This window comes from Mugil cephalus, chromosome 1 (assembly GCF_022458985.1).
Source record: "Mugil cephalus isolate CIBA_MC_2020 chromosome 1, CIBA_Mcephalus_1.1, whole genome shotgun sequence".
Classification (NCBI taxonomy): domain Eukaryota; kingdom Metazoa; phylum Chordata; class Actinopteri; order Mugiliformes; family Mugilidae; genus Mugil; species Mugil cephalus.
The window spans coordinates 27,301,430-27,318,500 of NC_061770.1; the positions used below are offsets into that span (position 1 = coordinate 27,301,430).

At 48.0% G+C, this 17,071-nt stretch overlaps 3 protein-coding genes across 5 annotated transcripts in view; 2 read left to right on the forward strand and 1 right to left on the reverse strand.

Moving 5' to 3' along the window:
• Window positions 1–217: 217 nt before the first annotated feature.
• Window positions 218–12,896, forward strand: srpk3 (SRSF protein kinase 3). Of its 2 annotated transcripts, none has more exons than XM_047586081.1 (17): window positions 218–649; window positions 1,244–1,340; window positions 3,443–4,260; window positions 4,378–4,486; window positions 4,577–4,664; window positions 4,846–4,933; window positions 5,476–5,582; window positions 5,673–5,838; window positions 6,178–6,203; window positions 6,989–7,081; window positions 7,187–7,232; window positions 8,239–8,418; window positions 8,650–8,747; window positions 8,859–8,966; window positions 10,684–10,753; window positions 10,832–10,924; window positions 11,153–12,896. In XM_047586081.1, the coding sequence occupies exons 1-17, from the start codon at window positions 640–642 to the stop codon at window positions 11,335–11,337; spliced, it is 2,382 nt and encodes a 793-aa protein (XP_047442037.1). In that variant the 5' UTR covers window positions 218–639; the 3' UTR covers window positions 11,338–12,896. The 2 variants fall into 2 exon arrangements, with proteins under 2 accessions (XP_047442037.1, XP_047442038.1); XM_047586082.1 differs by having other exon boundaries at window positions 219–649; window positions 1,247–1,340.
• Window positions 12,897–13,392: 496 nt separating this feature from the next.
• On the reverse strand, window positions 13,393–15,480 carry tsr2 (TSR2 ribosome maturation factor). Its single transcript, XM_047588464.1, has 5 exons — window positions 15,255–15,480; window positions 15,048–15,138; window positions 14,852–14,943; window positions 14,155–14,313; window positions 13,393–13,679 (listed from the first exon to the last, which is right to left on the reverse strand). The coding sequence occupies exons 1-5, from the start codon at window positions 15,330–15,332 to the stop codon at window positions 13,569–13,571; spliced, it is 531 nt and encodes a 176-aa protein (XP_047444420.1). The 5' UTR covers window positions 15,333–15,480; the 3' UTR covers window positions 13,393–13,568.
• Window positions 15,481–15,587: 107 nt separating this feature from the next.
• The window catches only part of rad51c (RAD51 paralog C), a 3,836-nt gene continuing 2,352 nt past the window's right edge, over window positions 15,588–17,071 (forward strand). For both annotated transcript variants that reach the window (XM_047587410.1, XM_047587418.1), the window contains exons 1-2: window positions 15,588–15,839; window positions 16,480–16,741. In XM_047587410.1, coding sequence (XP_047443366.1) covers window positions 15,722–15,839; window positions 16,480–16,741 — 380 coding nt within the window. In that variant the 5' untranslated portion in view covers window positions 15,588–15,721. The remainder of the gene's footprint in view (window positions 15,840–16,479; window positions 16,742–17,071) is intronic.

A 17,071-nucleotide genomic window follows, 5' to 3' on the forward strand; every position in this document is an offset into this window, starting at 1 on the left:
AGAGAATACAGGGAAGGAAGGATTAAAGGAGGGAAGGAAAGAAAGGAAGGACAGAAGAAAGGAAGGATGAAGGAAGGACGGAAGACACTGTCCTTACTTTTAATATTCGTCTTTCCGCTGTTATTAGAGATGTGAACTTCACAGACACTGATATGTCCCACCGTTCTTACGGACAGTGAACGCCCCCTCGCTCCCAGTTTAGCTCGCCTCAGCGTGGCTCCTCACTGCGCATGCGCAAATCCCGGTGTCTAGTGTCAAACTGTCAGCAGCTGTTCGGTCCATGAACGTGTGGACGGAGACAGCGACTTAAACGCACCCAGAGAACCCGTTTGGACCGGGACACAACCGGGACCCGGGCGGCACTGACCCCCTGCAGAGACTGCACAGAAGGGACGCTGATTTGCTACCGGAGCTAGCAGAGCTAACGGGGCTAACGGAGCTAACGGAGCTAACGGAGCTAACGGGACAGGCCGGCGGATCGTGACCAGGGTTAGTCCGCGGATGCTCGGACCTCTGTCTGGGTCTCAGCTCCCCTGTCTCTGGTGAACCGCCGCCGGCTAAAGGAGGCCGAAGAGCCGCCAGCCCGGCCGGGATACACTCGGTTTTTTACCCGGTTCGGTTTGGGGAGCAGCAGCCGAGATGTTGATAGGTAAAGTGGCCTCAGCTAACGGTACCAGGCGGTGACACTCTGCACTGGCGGAGCTCCGACTCCTGACACCAGACTCCACTTAAAAAAACCTAACATTTAGTAATATTTACTATTTTTACTACTGGTCACCTTGACTTCGGTGTTATCCTTTAATAAAACGTCTGTTGGTAAATTCGGCACACTGAACCTCAGTGTGACATCTTTTTAATTGTCTAAAATATTATTTAACCTCTCTGCCCCTGGTCCTAGTGTGTTTGGTTTATGCTGAAGTGTTTTCATGCCGAACTGGAGAACTGTGTCCAGTAACTGCCAACATCTGCAAATTGGTGTTTTTTTATTTATTTAAATAGTTGCAGAGAAGAGGAGAACCTAAATATGGAGCTTTATGAATGGAGATTGGTGAAGGAAACATGACAGCTGTTTAATTGTTGTTGCTGTGTGTCTGGGTCTTCATGTGCTTGTTGTTCTGTTACTGTTCATGATGTTTCTTCAGGGTTAATAATGGGGCCTGGATGGGGTCACATAAATAAATTTCCACATTTTGTGAATGGAGTCTGGTGTGAGATTAAATCATTTTCTCTTCGTCCTCTCAAGCAGCAGTAGGTGCAGGAAACGTAAACTCTGCCGGCACCGGGAAGAAACACAGACGGAGGGGCAAGAAAAACCGGAGGGTCCGAGCAGATGAGAAGCAGTAAGACAGCAATAACACACATGGAAATGCACACCGAACATCAACACACTCACACACACACTTATACGCTCATGTAGAGGCTAAATTTAACTGTGGTCATTCCAAGAAAATGTCTTTCTCCTCTCCTGGTCATTTAAGGGTTCATCGAATCCTGAATGTTAACAAATGCGAATCATCATAATTCTTAAAATGCATGAAGCAAAACTTTTTCTGCTGTTTAAGGAGAGACTCTTAAAAAACAGCCTCCGGTCTGAAACATGTGTAAAACAGCTCGACATAAACTCTGCAGCCTTCAGGAGGTTCCAGACATGAATATACGAATGAGGGATGAGGAATTCCCTGATGATGGACTGAGGCACCAGATTTCTCATGGAGGTTCTGCACACGAGTCAAACTGCTAGGCTAGGCTAGGCTAAGCTAAGCTAAGCTAGCTGACAGGAACTGGTTGGGTCCAATAATAGAAGTGGAATCATGATCCCATACACACAGCTGCTGTGGCTGACGTCTCTGAGTCATGGACATTGTTGAGGTTCGCCTGAGATGGAACTGAAATAGACCGAGGTGTGTGTTGTGGATCATATAACACATACGCACACACACACACAGTTTCATGCAGGGACACGTGCAGCCGTCCGTCCATGCTCAGACAGACTTCAGGATCAACTCATGTTTGTTATTTATAGTTCACCCTCCATCGGCCCGGGCGGTGTCAACGGAGACGACGCTGATTCAAATAAAAAAAAAAACTGTTGCATGAGTCATAAAATAATTAAATAAAATAATCATAAAAGAGGGTAAAGCTGCTTCTCATAAAAGGACGAAGGTAAGAAAAGGAAGGAAGGAAGGAAGAATAAAAGTGAAGGGAGGAAGAAATGAAGGAAAGAGTGAAGGTAGGTAGGAAGGAAGGAGGTGTGACTGAATGCAGAGTGTAAGAGGATGAGTTCTCAGTGGTTCATCCTCTAACCAGGGTCTGTAGTATCATGACTCTGGTTTATTAGTTGACCTCTTCAGACCGAGCGCCCTCGTTCAGGGGGTTGACGTCAGATCCGACTGCTACAGATGATCTAAACGCATGATAGCTTGCACCACTCCGAACATGTAACACACCAAAATGACGGTGAGAAACTCATCTAAAAGCCTCTGTCAGGCGTTTCCACCTGAACGAAACACGAATTAAACCCAGAACCCTGAATACGGCATCTGAAAGCAGAGATGCTGCTGATTACAACGGTGTCTGTCTCTTCACTGTGCAACACTCAGAGAGCTAGAAGCCAAAGAGTCGCGAAAACAACATTCACAAAATCATAAAGTGTTTCTTAGCTTTGCTGTTTGTGATTAAAAGTTATATTCCAGCTCCAAAAAATGCTGCTAATGGCTTCTTCTATGACTGAGTCGGTTTGAAATCAGGAAGCTCCTGTTTATTTACATGAAGAAGAAGAAGAGGCTTCTAGGTTGGAGCGTCGGGTCGCAGACCGTATGCGATCTTCTTTGGGTTTACTTTGCTCTGGGTTCTCATTGGTGGTTGCTATGGTAAATGTGGACATGGCTTTCGATTCTCTAGAGTCTGATTGGTCGATAGAGGTGTCAATCATTTACACTGACCAATGGGTTGTGGAGATATTCTCCTTTGAGTTTCACCTTTTCCACACTGTCTGGATGAAGGAGTCACAACTGTTGTGTTTGTATTCAGTTATATATCAGTGGAACTAAATTAGTTTTTCAGACCGGTACCTGAGGAAGGTTAAATGGCACAAACGGAGCCAAAATGTGACAAAAAGACATGATTTGTGATTCTGTCTGGACACAAACGAGCTGAAACATCTCTAAAAATGTTCTACTTTAGCACAGTTACTCATCAGGTTTTACTTCACTATCTCATATCTGAACTGGGCTTTAAACCAAATATCACGGCTGGTTTTTACTCTAAATAATGGTTTTATATTTATATTCTCTACTTTGTTCTCTGACACAGTAACATTTATCTTTATTCTGACACTTTTGTATCAGTGTCACTGGTGTTTGATTCATACAGCTCTTAGATATAATGAGACATAACACATTTTTATTATAAGTCATTTTACACGTTTATTTTCTTTTTTCAGACCTGATGAACTCTGTGACCTCCAGAGTCTGAACACTGACCCAACAGCCCCAAACATTTGCCCCCAGTCTGACCGGTTGCCCCCCCAGAGTCCTGCAGAAACCAGCACAGCACCAGGAAACGCAACAACACAAGATCCCGATGACGCCCCCGAAGGAAAACCCCCCCACATCACGGCCTTACCCACCACAACCACCACAACCAGCCCATCGCCTCCTCCTGCCCCGCCCACCACCCCACCCATTCTAGATGCAATAAATACCCTTGTAGCACCCCCGGTGGCCCCTGAACCCCCCCGCCAAACCATGTTTTTCTGCCAAACCCCTCCTGCCACATCTCAGAATCTGCCCCACTCCCCCGGCTACTCGCCACCAGCTGTTAACCAAAATATTACCCAGAATTCCTCTAGGTCGCCTCATAGGACTCTTGTCACGGCAAACGGCCGGATACAACCCGTCACGTCTCCTCCCGCCTCCCCTCACAGCGCTCACCACAACCACTCCCCAGTCCCTGCCAAAGCCCCTCCCACCCCTCCACTAAGCCCCTCCCACCCCGACCACTTCCTCCTGACGTCGGTGACGTTCACGTCCTCTTCCCACCTCTACTCCCCTCTCTGCACATCCTCCACTCCCTTCCTCCACCCCCTGGACCCTCTGCCTCCCCCCATCAGCCTTCCTCCCCAGATGTCGTCGGCCACACCTCAACTGATCTCTCCGCCCCCTGCTCTGAGCCCGCCCCCTCCAGAGTTAAGCCCGCCCCCCGCTCAGCTGCTGGGCTCTGACGACGAGGAGCAGGAAGACCCGTCAGACTACTGCAAAGGTGAGTTAGACTAAGATGATGATGATGATGATGATGAAGATGATGTCTCCCTGTCTCACCCTGCGTCCCCCCCCTGTGTCCCCCCCTGTGTCCCCCCCCCCCCCCCCGTGTCTCCAGGGGGCTACTACCCGGTCCAGATCGGGGACCTGTTTAATGGGCGGTACCATGTGGTCAGGAAGCTGGGCTGGGGCCACTTCTCCACCGTGTGGCTGTGCTGGGACCTGCAGTACGACTCTCTCTGCTTTCACACGTTTTCTGGGCTCGGTTGTGGTTCTCGGGTCACATGGTTCTGGTTCTGGTTGTGTCTGTGGTGCAGGAAGAAGCGCTTCGTGGCCCTGAAGGTGGTGAAGAGTGCTCCTCATTACACCGAGACGGCTCTGGACGAGATCAAGCTGCTCCGATGTGTGAGTCCTCGTCTCCACATGAAACCCTGTAGTGAGGAGGACCCGGCTCACCTGTCTGTCTACCTGTCTATCCACCTGTCTACCTGTCTGTCTGTCTACCTGTCTGTCTACCTGTCTGTCTGTCTACCTGTCTACCTGTCTGTCTGTCTACCTGTCTGTCTACCTGTCTGTCTGTCTCCAGGTGAGGGACAGTGACCCGTCTGACCCCTACAGAGAAACCATCGTCCAGCTCATCGACGACTTCAAAATCTCTGGAGTCAATGGAGTTCGTATCCTTTACCTGTCGCTCTCCCTGTCTCTGTCTACCTGTCTCTCTACCTGTCTCTCTACCTGTCTGTCTTCCTCAGCCTGTCTCTCTACCTGTCTCTCTACCTGTCTCTCTCTCTCTCTACCTGTCTCTCTACCTGTCTCTCTCTCTCTCTGCCTGTCTCTCTGTCTCTCTCTCTACCTGTCTCTCTCTCTACCTGTCTCTCTCTACCTGTCTCTCTCTACCTGTCTCTCTCTCTACCTGTCTCCCTGCCTGTCTCTCTACCTGTCTCTCTCTCTACCTGTCTCTCTCTGCCTGTCTCTCTGTCTCTCTCTCTACCTGTCTCTCTCTACCTGTCTCTCTCTCTACCTGTCTCTCAGCCTGTCTCTCTACCTGTCTCTCTACCTGTCTCTCAGCCTGTCTCTCTACCTGTCTCTCTACCTGTCTCTCAGCCTGTCTCTCTACCTGTCTCTCTACCTGTCTCTCTCCCCGTCTCCCTGCCTGTCTCTCTACCTGTCTCTCTACCTGTCTCCCTGCCCGTCTGTCTTCCTCAGCCTGTCTCAGATGTCTGTATGGTTCTGGAGGTTCTGGGGCATCAGCTGTTGAAGTGGATCATCAAGTCCAACTACATGGGCCTCCCTCTGGTCTGTGTGAAGACCATCATCCGACAGGTAGCAGGTCCAGTCCCAGACATGTTGACCCCGTTGACCCTCTGACCCTCTGACCCCGCCCCCCCCCCGTACGGGGTCCTGGTCTTGCAGGTCCTGCAGGGTCTAGACTACCTCCACACCAAGTGTAAGATCATCCACACCGACATCAAACCAGAGAACATCTTACTGGACGTGGACGAGGTCTACATCCGGAGGCTGGCGGCCGAGGCCACCGTCTGGCAGAGAGCCGGGGCCCCGCCCCCTTCTGGGTCATCAGGTGAGGAGCTGCCATCTTATTGGTCGGAACAGTTAGAACCAGGAAGTGTTTAAAAAATAATAAGGGATGAGTCTGACTGTTACTGGGAGCTGTGGTTTCTGTCTGTCTGTCCATCTGCATGTCCACCTACCTGTCTGTCCCAACGTCTGTCCCGTCTGTCCACCTGTCTGTCTGTCCCAACGTCCATCCACCTGTCTTTCCACCTGTCTGTCTACTTTCTGAGCTGTCTCTCTTTTACAGGTCTAACTCTCCGTCTCTATCCTGTGTTTCTGATGTTTTCTTCCTGTCTCTCTCTCTCTGTCTCTGTCTGTCTTTCTGTCCCCATGTGTCTCTCTCCAGTTAGCACGGCTCCCAGGGACCTACAGGTAAGTCTATCCAGGTGTGACGCCTGCTGTGCTCTGATTGGTCGAAGGACTTGTCCCCAGGTTGCGTTAGACTGCTTAAATAAAAATAGCGGGAGCTGATTGGATGAAACCTAACGAGGCCACGCCCAGAGGTCTGAGCTACGAGCACCAACCAACCAATAGAACGTTTCATACAATAATCACACCTGGGAGAGAAAACCACCGCAACTTACAGTGAATGCAAACAATAAGCCACAATGTGTAAAATACATTAAACTACAAATTAGTAGAAATGGAATAAAACATGAGGACAAAGTGAAGAGAATGACTAAAAAAGTGATACAAATATGTTCATATCAGAATAAAAATGATAAAACAGTAAAAAAAGATCAAATTTAAATAAATAAACAAATAAATTAATTCAATTAAAAGCCAAATTGGAAATGTAGGTTTTGAATTGCTTTAAAAACATCATATATTTTAGTTTTTTTTTACACCGTTAGAGGAGGTTCACTCTTGAACACCACAGTTGTCTCGTCTCGTCTCGTCTCGTTGGACGTCCAGGACACAGGAGACACGTTGGACTGGTTCATGGTCCACTCCTCTGGTGACCGTGTGGTTCAGACGTCGCTGGTTTCATTCAAGTCAGTTTTTATCGTGTTGGTGTCAGTAACGCAGGGAATGTTTGTGTGTGTTTGTTAGCACTGTTAGCCCTGTTAGCACTCTTAGCCCTGTTAGCGACATGTTGACATGGATCCGATCCGATGTCCTGTACGTGTGTCTCAACCCTGGGTGTGTGTGTTCAGGCTGGAAAGTTGTCTAAAAACAAGAAGAAGAAGCTGAAGAGGAAAGCGAAGCGTCAGCAGCGTCTGTTAGAGGAGAGGCTGGTGGATATCCAGGTGAGCTAACGCTAACGCCTGCCACTGCTAACGCTAACACCTCCCACTGCTGCCAACGCTCCAGCCAATCACACATCACATTTTATTCCTGCTGTTTGTCTTCAGAGGATGGAGGAAGAGGACGTCCAGCCTGAAGACACCGACGCCACCGGTGAGTTAATGAGGCTAGTGTGAATGCTAAACAGGCTATGCTAATAGTGAAAATTAACCCAAAGTGTTCATCCACGTTGGGTTTTTACCTCTTAAAGTGAATCTGGCTCCAAAATGCTACTGATTCACTACAGGAGGCAACGTTCACACAATTCAACCTTTGGACATTTTATTTCTCCTGGACGTCATCACATTCTACCATTGAGCTCATTATACGATCCAGAAGAAGATGGAGATTTACACATGGAACTCCCCAGGACCCCAGCCACCAAGGCTACATGCTACATAGCAATGCTAAGCTACCAGCCACCAAGGCTACATGCTACATAGCAATGCTAAGCTAACCAGCCACCAAGGATACATGCTACATAGCAATGCTAAGCTACCAGCCACCAAGGCTACATGCTACATAGCAATGCTAAGCTACCAGCCACCAAGGCTACATGCTACATAGCAATGCTAAGCTACCAGCCACCAAGGATACATGCTACACAGCAATGCTAAGCTACCAGCCACCAAGGCTACATGCTACATAGCAATGCTAAGCTACCAGCCACCAAGGCTACATGCTACATAGCAATGCTAAGCTACCAGCCACCAGGGCTACATGCTACATAGCAATGCTAAGCTAACAGCCACCAAGGCTACATGCTACATAGCAATCCTAAGCTAAAAGCCACCAAGGCTACATGCTACATAGCAATCCTAAGCTAAAAGCCACCAAGGCTACATGCTACATAGCAATGCTAATTTAACAGTCACCAAGGCTACATGCTGCATGTAAATGCTAAGCTAACTTTAAATACAACACAGCTGTACTGTGTATCTGTAGTAGCACCATTAGACCAGTAGATGGAGATGAAGGAACATGTGGTTCATGGTTCATAGATAATAAAAACTAGATCAGATACATTTGTTCTCAGTTATTTTAGGATGTTTATTAGTAGCGACAAACACTGAGTGGAACATGAGCAGAAATGTTCTGGTGTTTCTTTGTTGCTCCGCAGCCAATAGGAAGGCCAGCCCAGAGTCCAGCTGCTCCTGGTTGGAGGACAGGTGTAATGGCCACGCCCCCGGACGTTTCTCCAGCCCCGCCTCTGGCCTATCAGGCTTCTCCAGCTCTGTGATGTCCGCGACGTCTGAGTCGGCGCTGTCCACTCAGTCGGGATGCTCGAGTGGACGAGAAGGTGAGAGACAGGACAGAGCAGGACGGGGACACAGAGACAATAATCTGTCTCCAGGGAGCGGGTGGAAGTAGAACCAGCCTGAAACCATCCATGACATTTAAGTTCTGGAGAAGATGTTGTTTTCCTCTTTGTGTTCTTGGATGATGTAATTCATGCATGTGATGGATATTTGGTTCTAGAGGCGGATGCTGAGCGTTGACGTGTCTCTCGTCTCTCGTCTCTTGTCTCCAGTGTTCAGCGCCTCAGACTTTGTCCTCAGTCCTCTGGATCCTCAGAACGCCAGCAAGCTGAGAGTGAAGATCGCTGATCTAGGAAACGCATGCTGGGTGGTGAGTGTCCTTCATCTTCATCATCATCATCATCATCGTCTCCTCCTCTTCTTCTCTGCTTACGTCCACCAATGACCGCTCCGTCTCTCGTCTTCCACGTCTCTCGTCCAGCACAAACACTTCACAGAGGACATTCAGACCAGACAGTACCGAGCTCTGGAGGTTCTGATCGGAGCCGAGTACGGGACGCCGGCCGACATCTGGAGCACGGCCTGCATGGTAAACATCACGGTCATCACACAGCAGCATGTGGGTCTGGGTCTGGGTCTGGTCCTGGGTCTGGGTCTGGTCCTGGTCTGGGTCTGGTCCTGGTCCAGGGTCCAGGGTCCAGGGTCTGGGTCTGGTCCTGGGTCTGGTCCTGGGTCTGGTCCTGGGTCTGGGTCTAGGTCTGGTCCTGGGTCTGGTCCTGGTCCTGGTCCTGGTCCTGGGTCTGGGTCTAGGTCTGGGTCTGGGTCTGGTCCTGGTCCATGGTCTGGGTCTGGTCCTGAGTCTGGTCCATGGTCTGGGTCTGGTCCTGAGTCTGGTCCATGGTCTGGGTCTGGGTCTGGGTCTGGGTCTGGTCCTGGTCCTATTCCTATTCCTATTCCTGGGTCTGGGTCTGGGTCTGGTCCTGGGTCTGGTCCTGGGTCTGGGTCTGGTCTGGGTCTGGTCCTGGGTCTGGGTCTGGGTCTGGGTCTGGGTCTGGTCCTGGTCCTGGTCCAGGGTCTGGTCCAGGGTCTGGGTCTGGTCCTGGTCCTGGTCCAGGGTCTGGGTCTGGTCCTGGTCCTGGTCCTGGTCCTGGTCTGGGTCTGGTCCTGGTCCAGGGTCTGGTCCAGGGTCTGGGTCTGGTCCAGGTTTTATCTGATACTTTAGAAACGGTGCCGGTGCTTAAAGAACGAAAACATCCAAACTTTTTCCAGAAACAGAGACTTTTTTTTAATTTTTAAGATGTTTTGTGACGTGGAAGTTGAACTGAACATTAATTTAAATAATATAAATAAGAAATAAATGAACCAATATAAAATCAAATTCATAATTATCATAATGAAAACAGTGGCACTCGTCTGCAGCTTCAGGAAGTGCAGCCAGACTCCTGACAAACATTCGGGCTCATGGTGCTTCTCAGAAAGTCTCACTGAGCCAGAATAGAATTGAGTTTCCAACATGGCCGCCCCCGTGTGAACAGCAACTAGAAGCTTCACGCTGTCACAGTGTAACTGAAGTGTTTCCTGTGTTATACGTCATGTCACGCCAACATGCTGCTAAACCGGGATTATTTTCTTCTACGATTAAAACTTCAGAATATTTTTATAAATGTGTGCCTCAGGTTTCATCCCTGTAAATAATTCTAATAATAATAATTCAAAACTCTTGAAACTCATGGTTCAAGTTATTCATGTACAGTTAGTGGGACTTAAACAGCAAATTAAACTAATTTAGTTTAAGATCATAGTAATAATATTAGTTAATATGAACTTTAATTTCACTTTACATGAAAAAATAAAAAATTTGATTATAAAACACACCAAGTTTCCACCGTATATTCTACCAGGTTATATTGAGACCAGACAGAGCTTTAGTAGCGGCGGCCATCTTGTTTTTCACTGAAAGATGTTCCCAGCTCCGAGCTAAATGCAATGCAGCGTCAGACACTTTGAAACTACCTGTTACTACCGTTAGCATCAGCACGGTTAGCATCAGCACGGTTAGCATCAGCACCGTTAGCATCGTGGTCTAGATGAGGAGTGACCTGATTCTGCAGCAGCGTCAGAGAGAGGAGCAGATTAGATCCAGAGTCTGATGGATAATGACCTGAAGCCTGGAGCTTCTGACGCTGGAGAAGTGGGATGTTCTGCAGAGGCCGGGTTTTATTCGTGGTGATGTTTAGAGCCAGTTGAAGCCGTGGTGTTTCCTCTGAGAGCGTGTAGGACAGGACTGACTGATGCTGGTGTTTCAGGCGTTCGAGCTGGCCACAGGAGACTATCTGTTTGAGCCCCACTCAGGAGAAGACTACACCAGAGACGAAGGTATCTGCAGGAGTTCTCCTCTCATCCACGCTGCTTCGCGACCTCGTCCCTAACGTCTAACGTTCTCTCTCCGCTCAGATCACATCGCTCACATCATCGAGCTGCTCGGACCCATTCCTGTGCCCTTCGCTCTGTCTGGCCGCTACTCCAGGGAATACTTCAACAGGAGAGGTCTGTCCGGTGTCTGCACCGTTTTACTGCCAACAACATCATCAAAGGCTTTACACTTAATGAACTGAGCTATTAAGAAGTGGAGTTTCTGTTTAGCTGCAGGTCTCAGTAAAACACAGCTCTCACTTGGAGTAGCAGCTAGTGCTCCATGTACTACAATACCCACGATGCCTCTGCTGTGGAGAGGAATCCAGGGGCTGACACTGTCTTCCTGTCTACCTGTTTCAGGTGAGCTGCGTCACATCTCCAGTCTGAAGCCGTGGGGTTTGTTCGAGGTTCTCCTGGAGAAGTACGAGTGGCCGCTGGACCAGGCCGCTCAGTTCAGCGACTTCCTGTCCACCATGTTGGATCTGCAGCCGGATCGCAGAGCGACGGCGGCGCAGTGTCTGCAGCACGCATGGCTGCACACATGAACACGCACACGAACACACACGAACACGCACACGCACACGAACACACTGGTGTAACGTGGCTGCAGACAGAAACACAGTTGGTGTTTGAGGAGCGTTTGTTGATTTCACATCATGTGGGAAACGATCACCTGGACTGTGGGTTGCTATAGCAACTGATTGACTGGCTGTGCAGGTAAACAAGAGGAGGGGCTCCTTAATAAACTGACAACTGTCTCAACCCGTGGAGACTAACGGACAAACAACCAAACCAGAGTAAAAAAAAAAGAAAAAACAATGGCCTCCTCTCATTGGTCAAAGCGAGGCTTAAACTTTGGGGATATGGCGCCATCTTTGTTTGGATCCAGCTCCATCATGGACTCATAACATAGACTGTATATAAATATGGACCAGCTCCTCTAAAGTGAAGCCAAAGCTAGTAGAGCTCCCCCTGGTGGCTGCAGTATCGGTCATTAGCTCCACCCCCTGCCTGTTAGTGGGCGGAACTTGGGTCAAACTGAAAACACTAAAATACACATTAAATAAATTTATTCAGGAAGTTAATATGATGCTTTTGAGTGTTCAAGTGACACGTTTCTGGATAAATTTTGTTTTACTTTGTTGGTTGATGCTGTAGAAACAGGATGTGACATCACGGCGGTAAAGAGGTCCCATGGGACCGTGAGTTGTAAAAACTTATCTTTAAAAACTAGTCCAGTGTGGGCGGGGCATCACTATCATGGCTCCGCCCTCTGTACTAATCAGACTCTGGCTCCAAACTCACAAGATGGCGCCGTCCGCATCCCTGAAAAAATAGTGTTGGTTTGACCAATGAGAGGAAGTGGAGACACGTCGTCCGGATTTATAAACAGTCTATGGTTTACACTGGTAAATGCTAACATAGCTAACTAGCTAATGACTCACTGAGGTCGGTTAGTTTCATTCAGTAACTTTCCCACAGTTCATTCTAATTAAAAAGTAAAAAAAAACACTTTCACGCAGATGCTTAGTTACACGTTGTCGTGGCAACTGTCACATCACCTTGACATCACTTCCTGTTTCCATAGCGTCCAATAACTTGAACACACATCAACATTAACGAACTAAAACATATATGATGTGTATTTTAGTCCCGCCCACTAACACAGAGGAGCCGTCATCGGGTCCTTTATGATCTATGATCTTCTTCTCCTGCTATGAACCAACTTTGTGGCGCTGGAGCCCCCGTGTGTTCAGACAGTAGAACTGCAGCTCCAGCTTCGTCTCCTCGTCTGTCGGGTTTTTCGTTTCCCTCTTGTTTGTGAACGACTGCGCTCAGACGTCCAAACTGTTCCGCTTCGTCTTTGCTCTCGTTTCTCTTCAAGTTTTTTTTTTTTCATAGTTTTCTGCTGAATTTTGTCCGTTCCTGTTGATTTTTATTTAAATTTTTAACGGACGCTTCCTGCTGACGACTGGTCAGAGACTGAAGAACCTCCGACCGCTGTATTATTAGTGACAGTATTGAGCTCTGTTGGTGAGACGACCTCTGACCTGTTCTCACCTCTTTCTATGTTCATATATAATAAACGGTGCCTTGAAACGGCCTCTGTCCTCTGTCCTCTCTCTTTTACTCTTTTATACATCAGCACCGAAGACGCCAAAATTATCATTATCGTTAAGGACCATGATTTATATTTCACATTCTTCATCTCTGTAAATAATTTATTTCTGATTCATTTTTTGATTTTGCCACCGCTAAGCTAATTCTAAAGCTAATGCTAAAAACAACAGAACCTTGAACACTGTGTAAACTTTAAATGTCATTATCCTAATAGCAAAACGCTTGAATATTTGTTAAATATGTCAAAATATTTAGCAGCACATTGATATTTTTACAGTGACCTGGGTAACTATGCTATTAGGCCAATGATCTGACTCATTGCTGTTGCTGAGAGTTTAGTGTAAAACAAGGTTCATTTTGGAATAAACATATTTGAACGTTAAGGCTGTAAAAGGATAAATCAGGACCTTGTTATTAGGCTTTAACAGGCGACGGACGCCCGTTGCCTCGGTGAAATAACGGCGCTCTGTGTTCGTTCATCATGTTTGATATAAAACTTTAATGTCTCCGTCCTCTCAGATGTCCCAGCAGCGTCTCCATGACGACCCCCAGACGTCTCAGGACGCTCTCGTAAACATTAGCGCCTCCATCTTGAACCTCAGCTGCTTCAGTCTCTGAGTCCAACTCGCTCGTCCTCGTCTTCATCCTCGTCCCCTCACTTCCTCTTCCTCACCACCGTCCACCCGTCCTCTTCCTCTGGAGACGGAGGAGGAGGAGCTTGCTGTGTCCTGCTGACCGATGGACTGGACGTCTCGCACTCCATCACCTGGACACATGACACACCTCAGCTCTGAATAACGTGCAGGAAGGTGGTACCAGGGACCCGAGAGGAAAACATGAGGAGGAAGTTTTGTCCCATCATGCACTTCGAGAAAAACAACCATGTGACTGTTTTTACAAAACGTCATGTAGACTTTCAGATGAAGTGGTGAAACTATACTTCAGACCTGGGAAGAGTTTTAGAGCCACTGCTTTTTATTTATTTCCATTAACAGCCTCTTCCAGCTTGTGTGTTTTCTCCACGGGAACAGTCTCAGTTTTGGGTTCAGTCTCTTCAAAGTCCTGATGCTGAGAACTAGACTGTTCGTAGCTAAAACAGAAGGATTTATCTGGAACTAAATCCCAAGTCAAGCTCTCAACTTTGACTTTTCTCTAACATTTTTTCTCGAAGCGCGTGACGGAAAGTAAAATCCACCTTCTCATGTTTGAAGGTGACGGTGAACAGGTGTTCTCTGACGCACCTGAGTCTCGTCCTCATTCTCATCATCGGACGCGGTGGGCGGAGCCGTGACCTTTGCCCTCTGACTCTTCTTCGGTGTGAGCGAGTCTATGGTGTGTTTGAGCTGCGACAGCGCCCCCTGCTGCCACTGTGTGAACATCTGTAACAGACTGGAGGACACCTGCACACAAACATCAGGATAACATTAGCTTGTGTAGGTTCACATTAGGGTTTGGGATTATAGAAGATTAGTTAGTCGTTGGGGACTTTCTTATTTAGCATCGCACTCGCTTGTCCAGGCTAGTATGAGCGTGTTTAGGTTCACATTCTGTCTTTTAAGCAAACATTAGCTTATTTCGGCTAATAGTAACTTGTTTAGGCTAATGGTGTTAGCTTCTTTGGGGTAATATCGCCTTGTTTAGATAATCATTGGGGTTTGGGGTTAGCTTATTTGGGCTAACATTAGCATGTTTACGTTCGCATTACAAGTTCGGGATTACTTTGCTTGGGAATCTAATACTGGACACTAACGCTGTTATAGCTAACATTAGCTCGGTAAGGCTAACACTGGGTGTTGTGGTGTTAGCTTCTATGGGCTGTGAACATTCTCATCCAGTGCATTGTAGTCCAAAGTGTGTTTATAAAAAAAGGCAACTGGATTTCCAGAGCTACTCGAATCAACGACGAAACGCCTTTTGAACCTCTTTGTACTTCTGTACCTGTGGTAAACTCCCATCATCCACCACGGTATCAAACTCCTGGTCCATCAGCTCAGCTATGAAGTCCTCCACCTCACACTGCTGCAGGTCAGCTGATCACAGAGACAGGCGTTAGGACCACGTGACCAATCAAAGCCAAACAACAGGCGAATCAGAGGCGTCCCTGACGTCCTCCTCGGTTACCACGGTTACCCACCGTTGTCATGGAAATACTGCTGGACCACACCCACCAGCCAGTCGGCTTTCTGCTGGCCGTATGCGCCGCCGAAGCCGTTATCCACCGCGATCTGAGGAGAGTGGACACGCAATGTGACTGGAGACGCACCGGTTAGCATTAGCCTGTTAGCCCGACCCTGTCCTCTCCGCGGTCACTCGTCTCTCTGCCTCTCTATCCGGCTCTTACCTGGAGGACTGGCCAGGTGTGGAGAACCGCTCTGACTCCCTCCGCGAAGAGCTCACGTTGGGCCGCGGAAGACGCCATGTTGGATCTGCCAGGCAGGAAGAGTGGAGCGGAGAAACGGAGACGCGATCAGGCAGAAGCAGTCGATTCGTGTATAAATAGGGTAACCAGATGTCCCCGATTACTGGGAACAGGCCCCGCTTTGGACGATCTGTGCCCCGGCTAAAGCTGTCCACAAAAATGTCCTCGATTATAGCGTTTTATGAATGAGAAAAAACATGTTGCGCGCTACTATACGCTTTACGGTAACCGGTCTGTAAGCCATTAGCGCGACCGGCTACCGTAATGATTGTAGTTGCTCCCAGGGGGCGGGGCCTGAAACTGAAAGGCATGCCGGGATAGCTGTCATGGCGCGGTGTTTGGAAGGTTTTGTTGCGGGGTGTTAGCAGCGTTAGTAGCCGTGGGTCGCGATGCAGCGCCCGGTGTCCACTCTGTGTCTGAGTCCCGGGGCGAAGGCGAAACTGGTCCGCGCCGGTTTCCAGTTCACAGCCGATCTGCTGCACCTCGACCAGCTCCAGCTCAGCACAGGTGACGCTCCCGCCAGAGTCCAGTCAAAATATGTCGCGTTTTAGCTCTCAGGCTTTAAAAGCGCGACACGTAAACTCTTCTCTGTTAATATTCACGTTCTCTTCCAGGTTTATTCATGAAGACAGAAAGCGGCGGTTTTATAAGTTAAAAGTGAAACACTAAGATTGTGTTAGGGTCAAATCTGACTAACAAAAATGTACATTTTGACTGTTTTTATGAAAACAACAAGGCTTCGTGATGTCTCCAAGAACAGATATAAACACACTGAAAATCTTTCACCATTTTAGCAGAATTTGAAAGTCTCTAAAAAAGAAAGTGAAATCTGTGGTGTTATGGGTCAAATATCAACCTGCCCAGAATGTTGGTAGTGGATCATAGAATATGTTTTAGGTCGCTCTGGGATCAAATGTGGCTCAGTTTAATCTCTTTGTGGTGGATTCAAAGATAAAAGACTTTAAAAGACTTTAAAAGATTCCCCGAATCAAACTAAACTGAAGCTAATCTAAAGTAGACTTTACACAGAGCTGTGTCCTCCATGGGCCTTGGGTGATGTAGTTTTTAAATTATTTTATTCTTTTTAATGAACTTATTTTTAAACTAATCCCAGTTAAGGTTGATGTAACCGGAGGTTTTGTTGCAGAGGCGGGTCTGACCCAGCAGGAGGCGCTGGAGGTGCTGCAGATTGTGAGGAGCGAGGGAGGAAGAGGAAGAGGAGGAGGAGGAGGAGGAGGAGGAGGAGGCGTGGCCTCGCTAACGGCTCTGGAGCTCCTGCAGAAGGAGGAGCAGCTAAAGAGCATCGTGACGTTCTCCTCTGAGCTGGACGCTGCTCTAGGAGGAGGATTAGCAGCTGGAAGGACGACGGAAATCTGTGGAGCTCCAGGAGTCGGAAAAACACAACTGTGGTCAGAGACACGCACACGTACACAAACACACACACACTGTAACACACACACACACACACTATAACACACACACACTATAACACACACACACACACACACACACACACACACACACACACTATAACACACTATAACACACACACACACACACACACACACTATAACACACTATAACACACACACACACACACACACTGTAACACACACACACTATAACACACACACACACACAATAACACACACACACTATAACACACACACACTGTAACACACACACACACACAATATAACACACACACACACACACTGTAACACACACACACACTGTAA

Coding starts and splice junctions, on each gene's coding strand:
- srpk3 (XM_047586081.1), top strand. Junction 7,082..7,186: donor AGAGGCTGGTGGATATCCAG/GTGAGCTAACGC, acceptor GTTTGTCTTCAG/AGGATGGAGGAAGAGGACGT. Junction 10,925..11,152: donor GGAATACTTCAACAGGAGAG/GTCTGTCCGGTG, acceptor TACCTGTTTCAG/GTGAGCTGCGTCACATCTCC.
- tsr2 (XM_047588464.1), bottom strand. CDS start 15,332: ATGGCGTCTTCCGCGGCCCAACGTGAGCTCTTCGCGGAGGGAGTCAGA. Junction 14,944..15,047: donor GCAGTATTTCCATGACAACG/GTGGGTAACCGT, acceptor CTCTGTGATCAG/CTGACCTGCAGCAGTGTGAG. Junction 14,314..14,851: donor ATGATGGGAGTTTACCACAG/GTACAGAAGTAC, acceptor GTTTGTGTGCAG/GTGTCCTCCAGTCTGTTACA.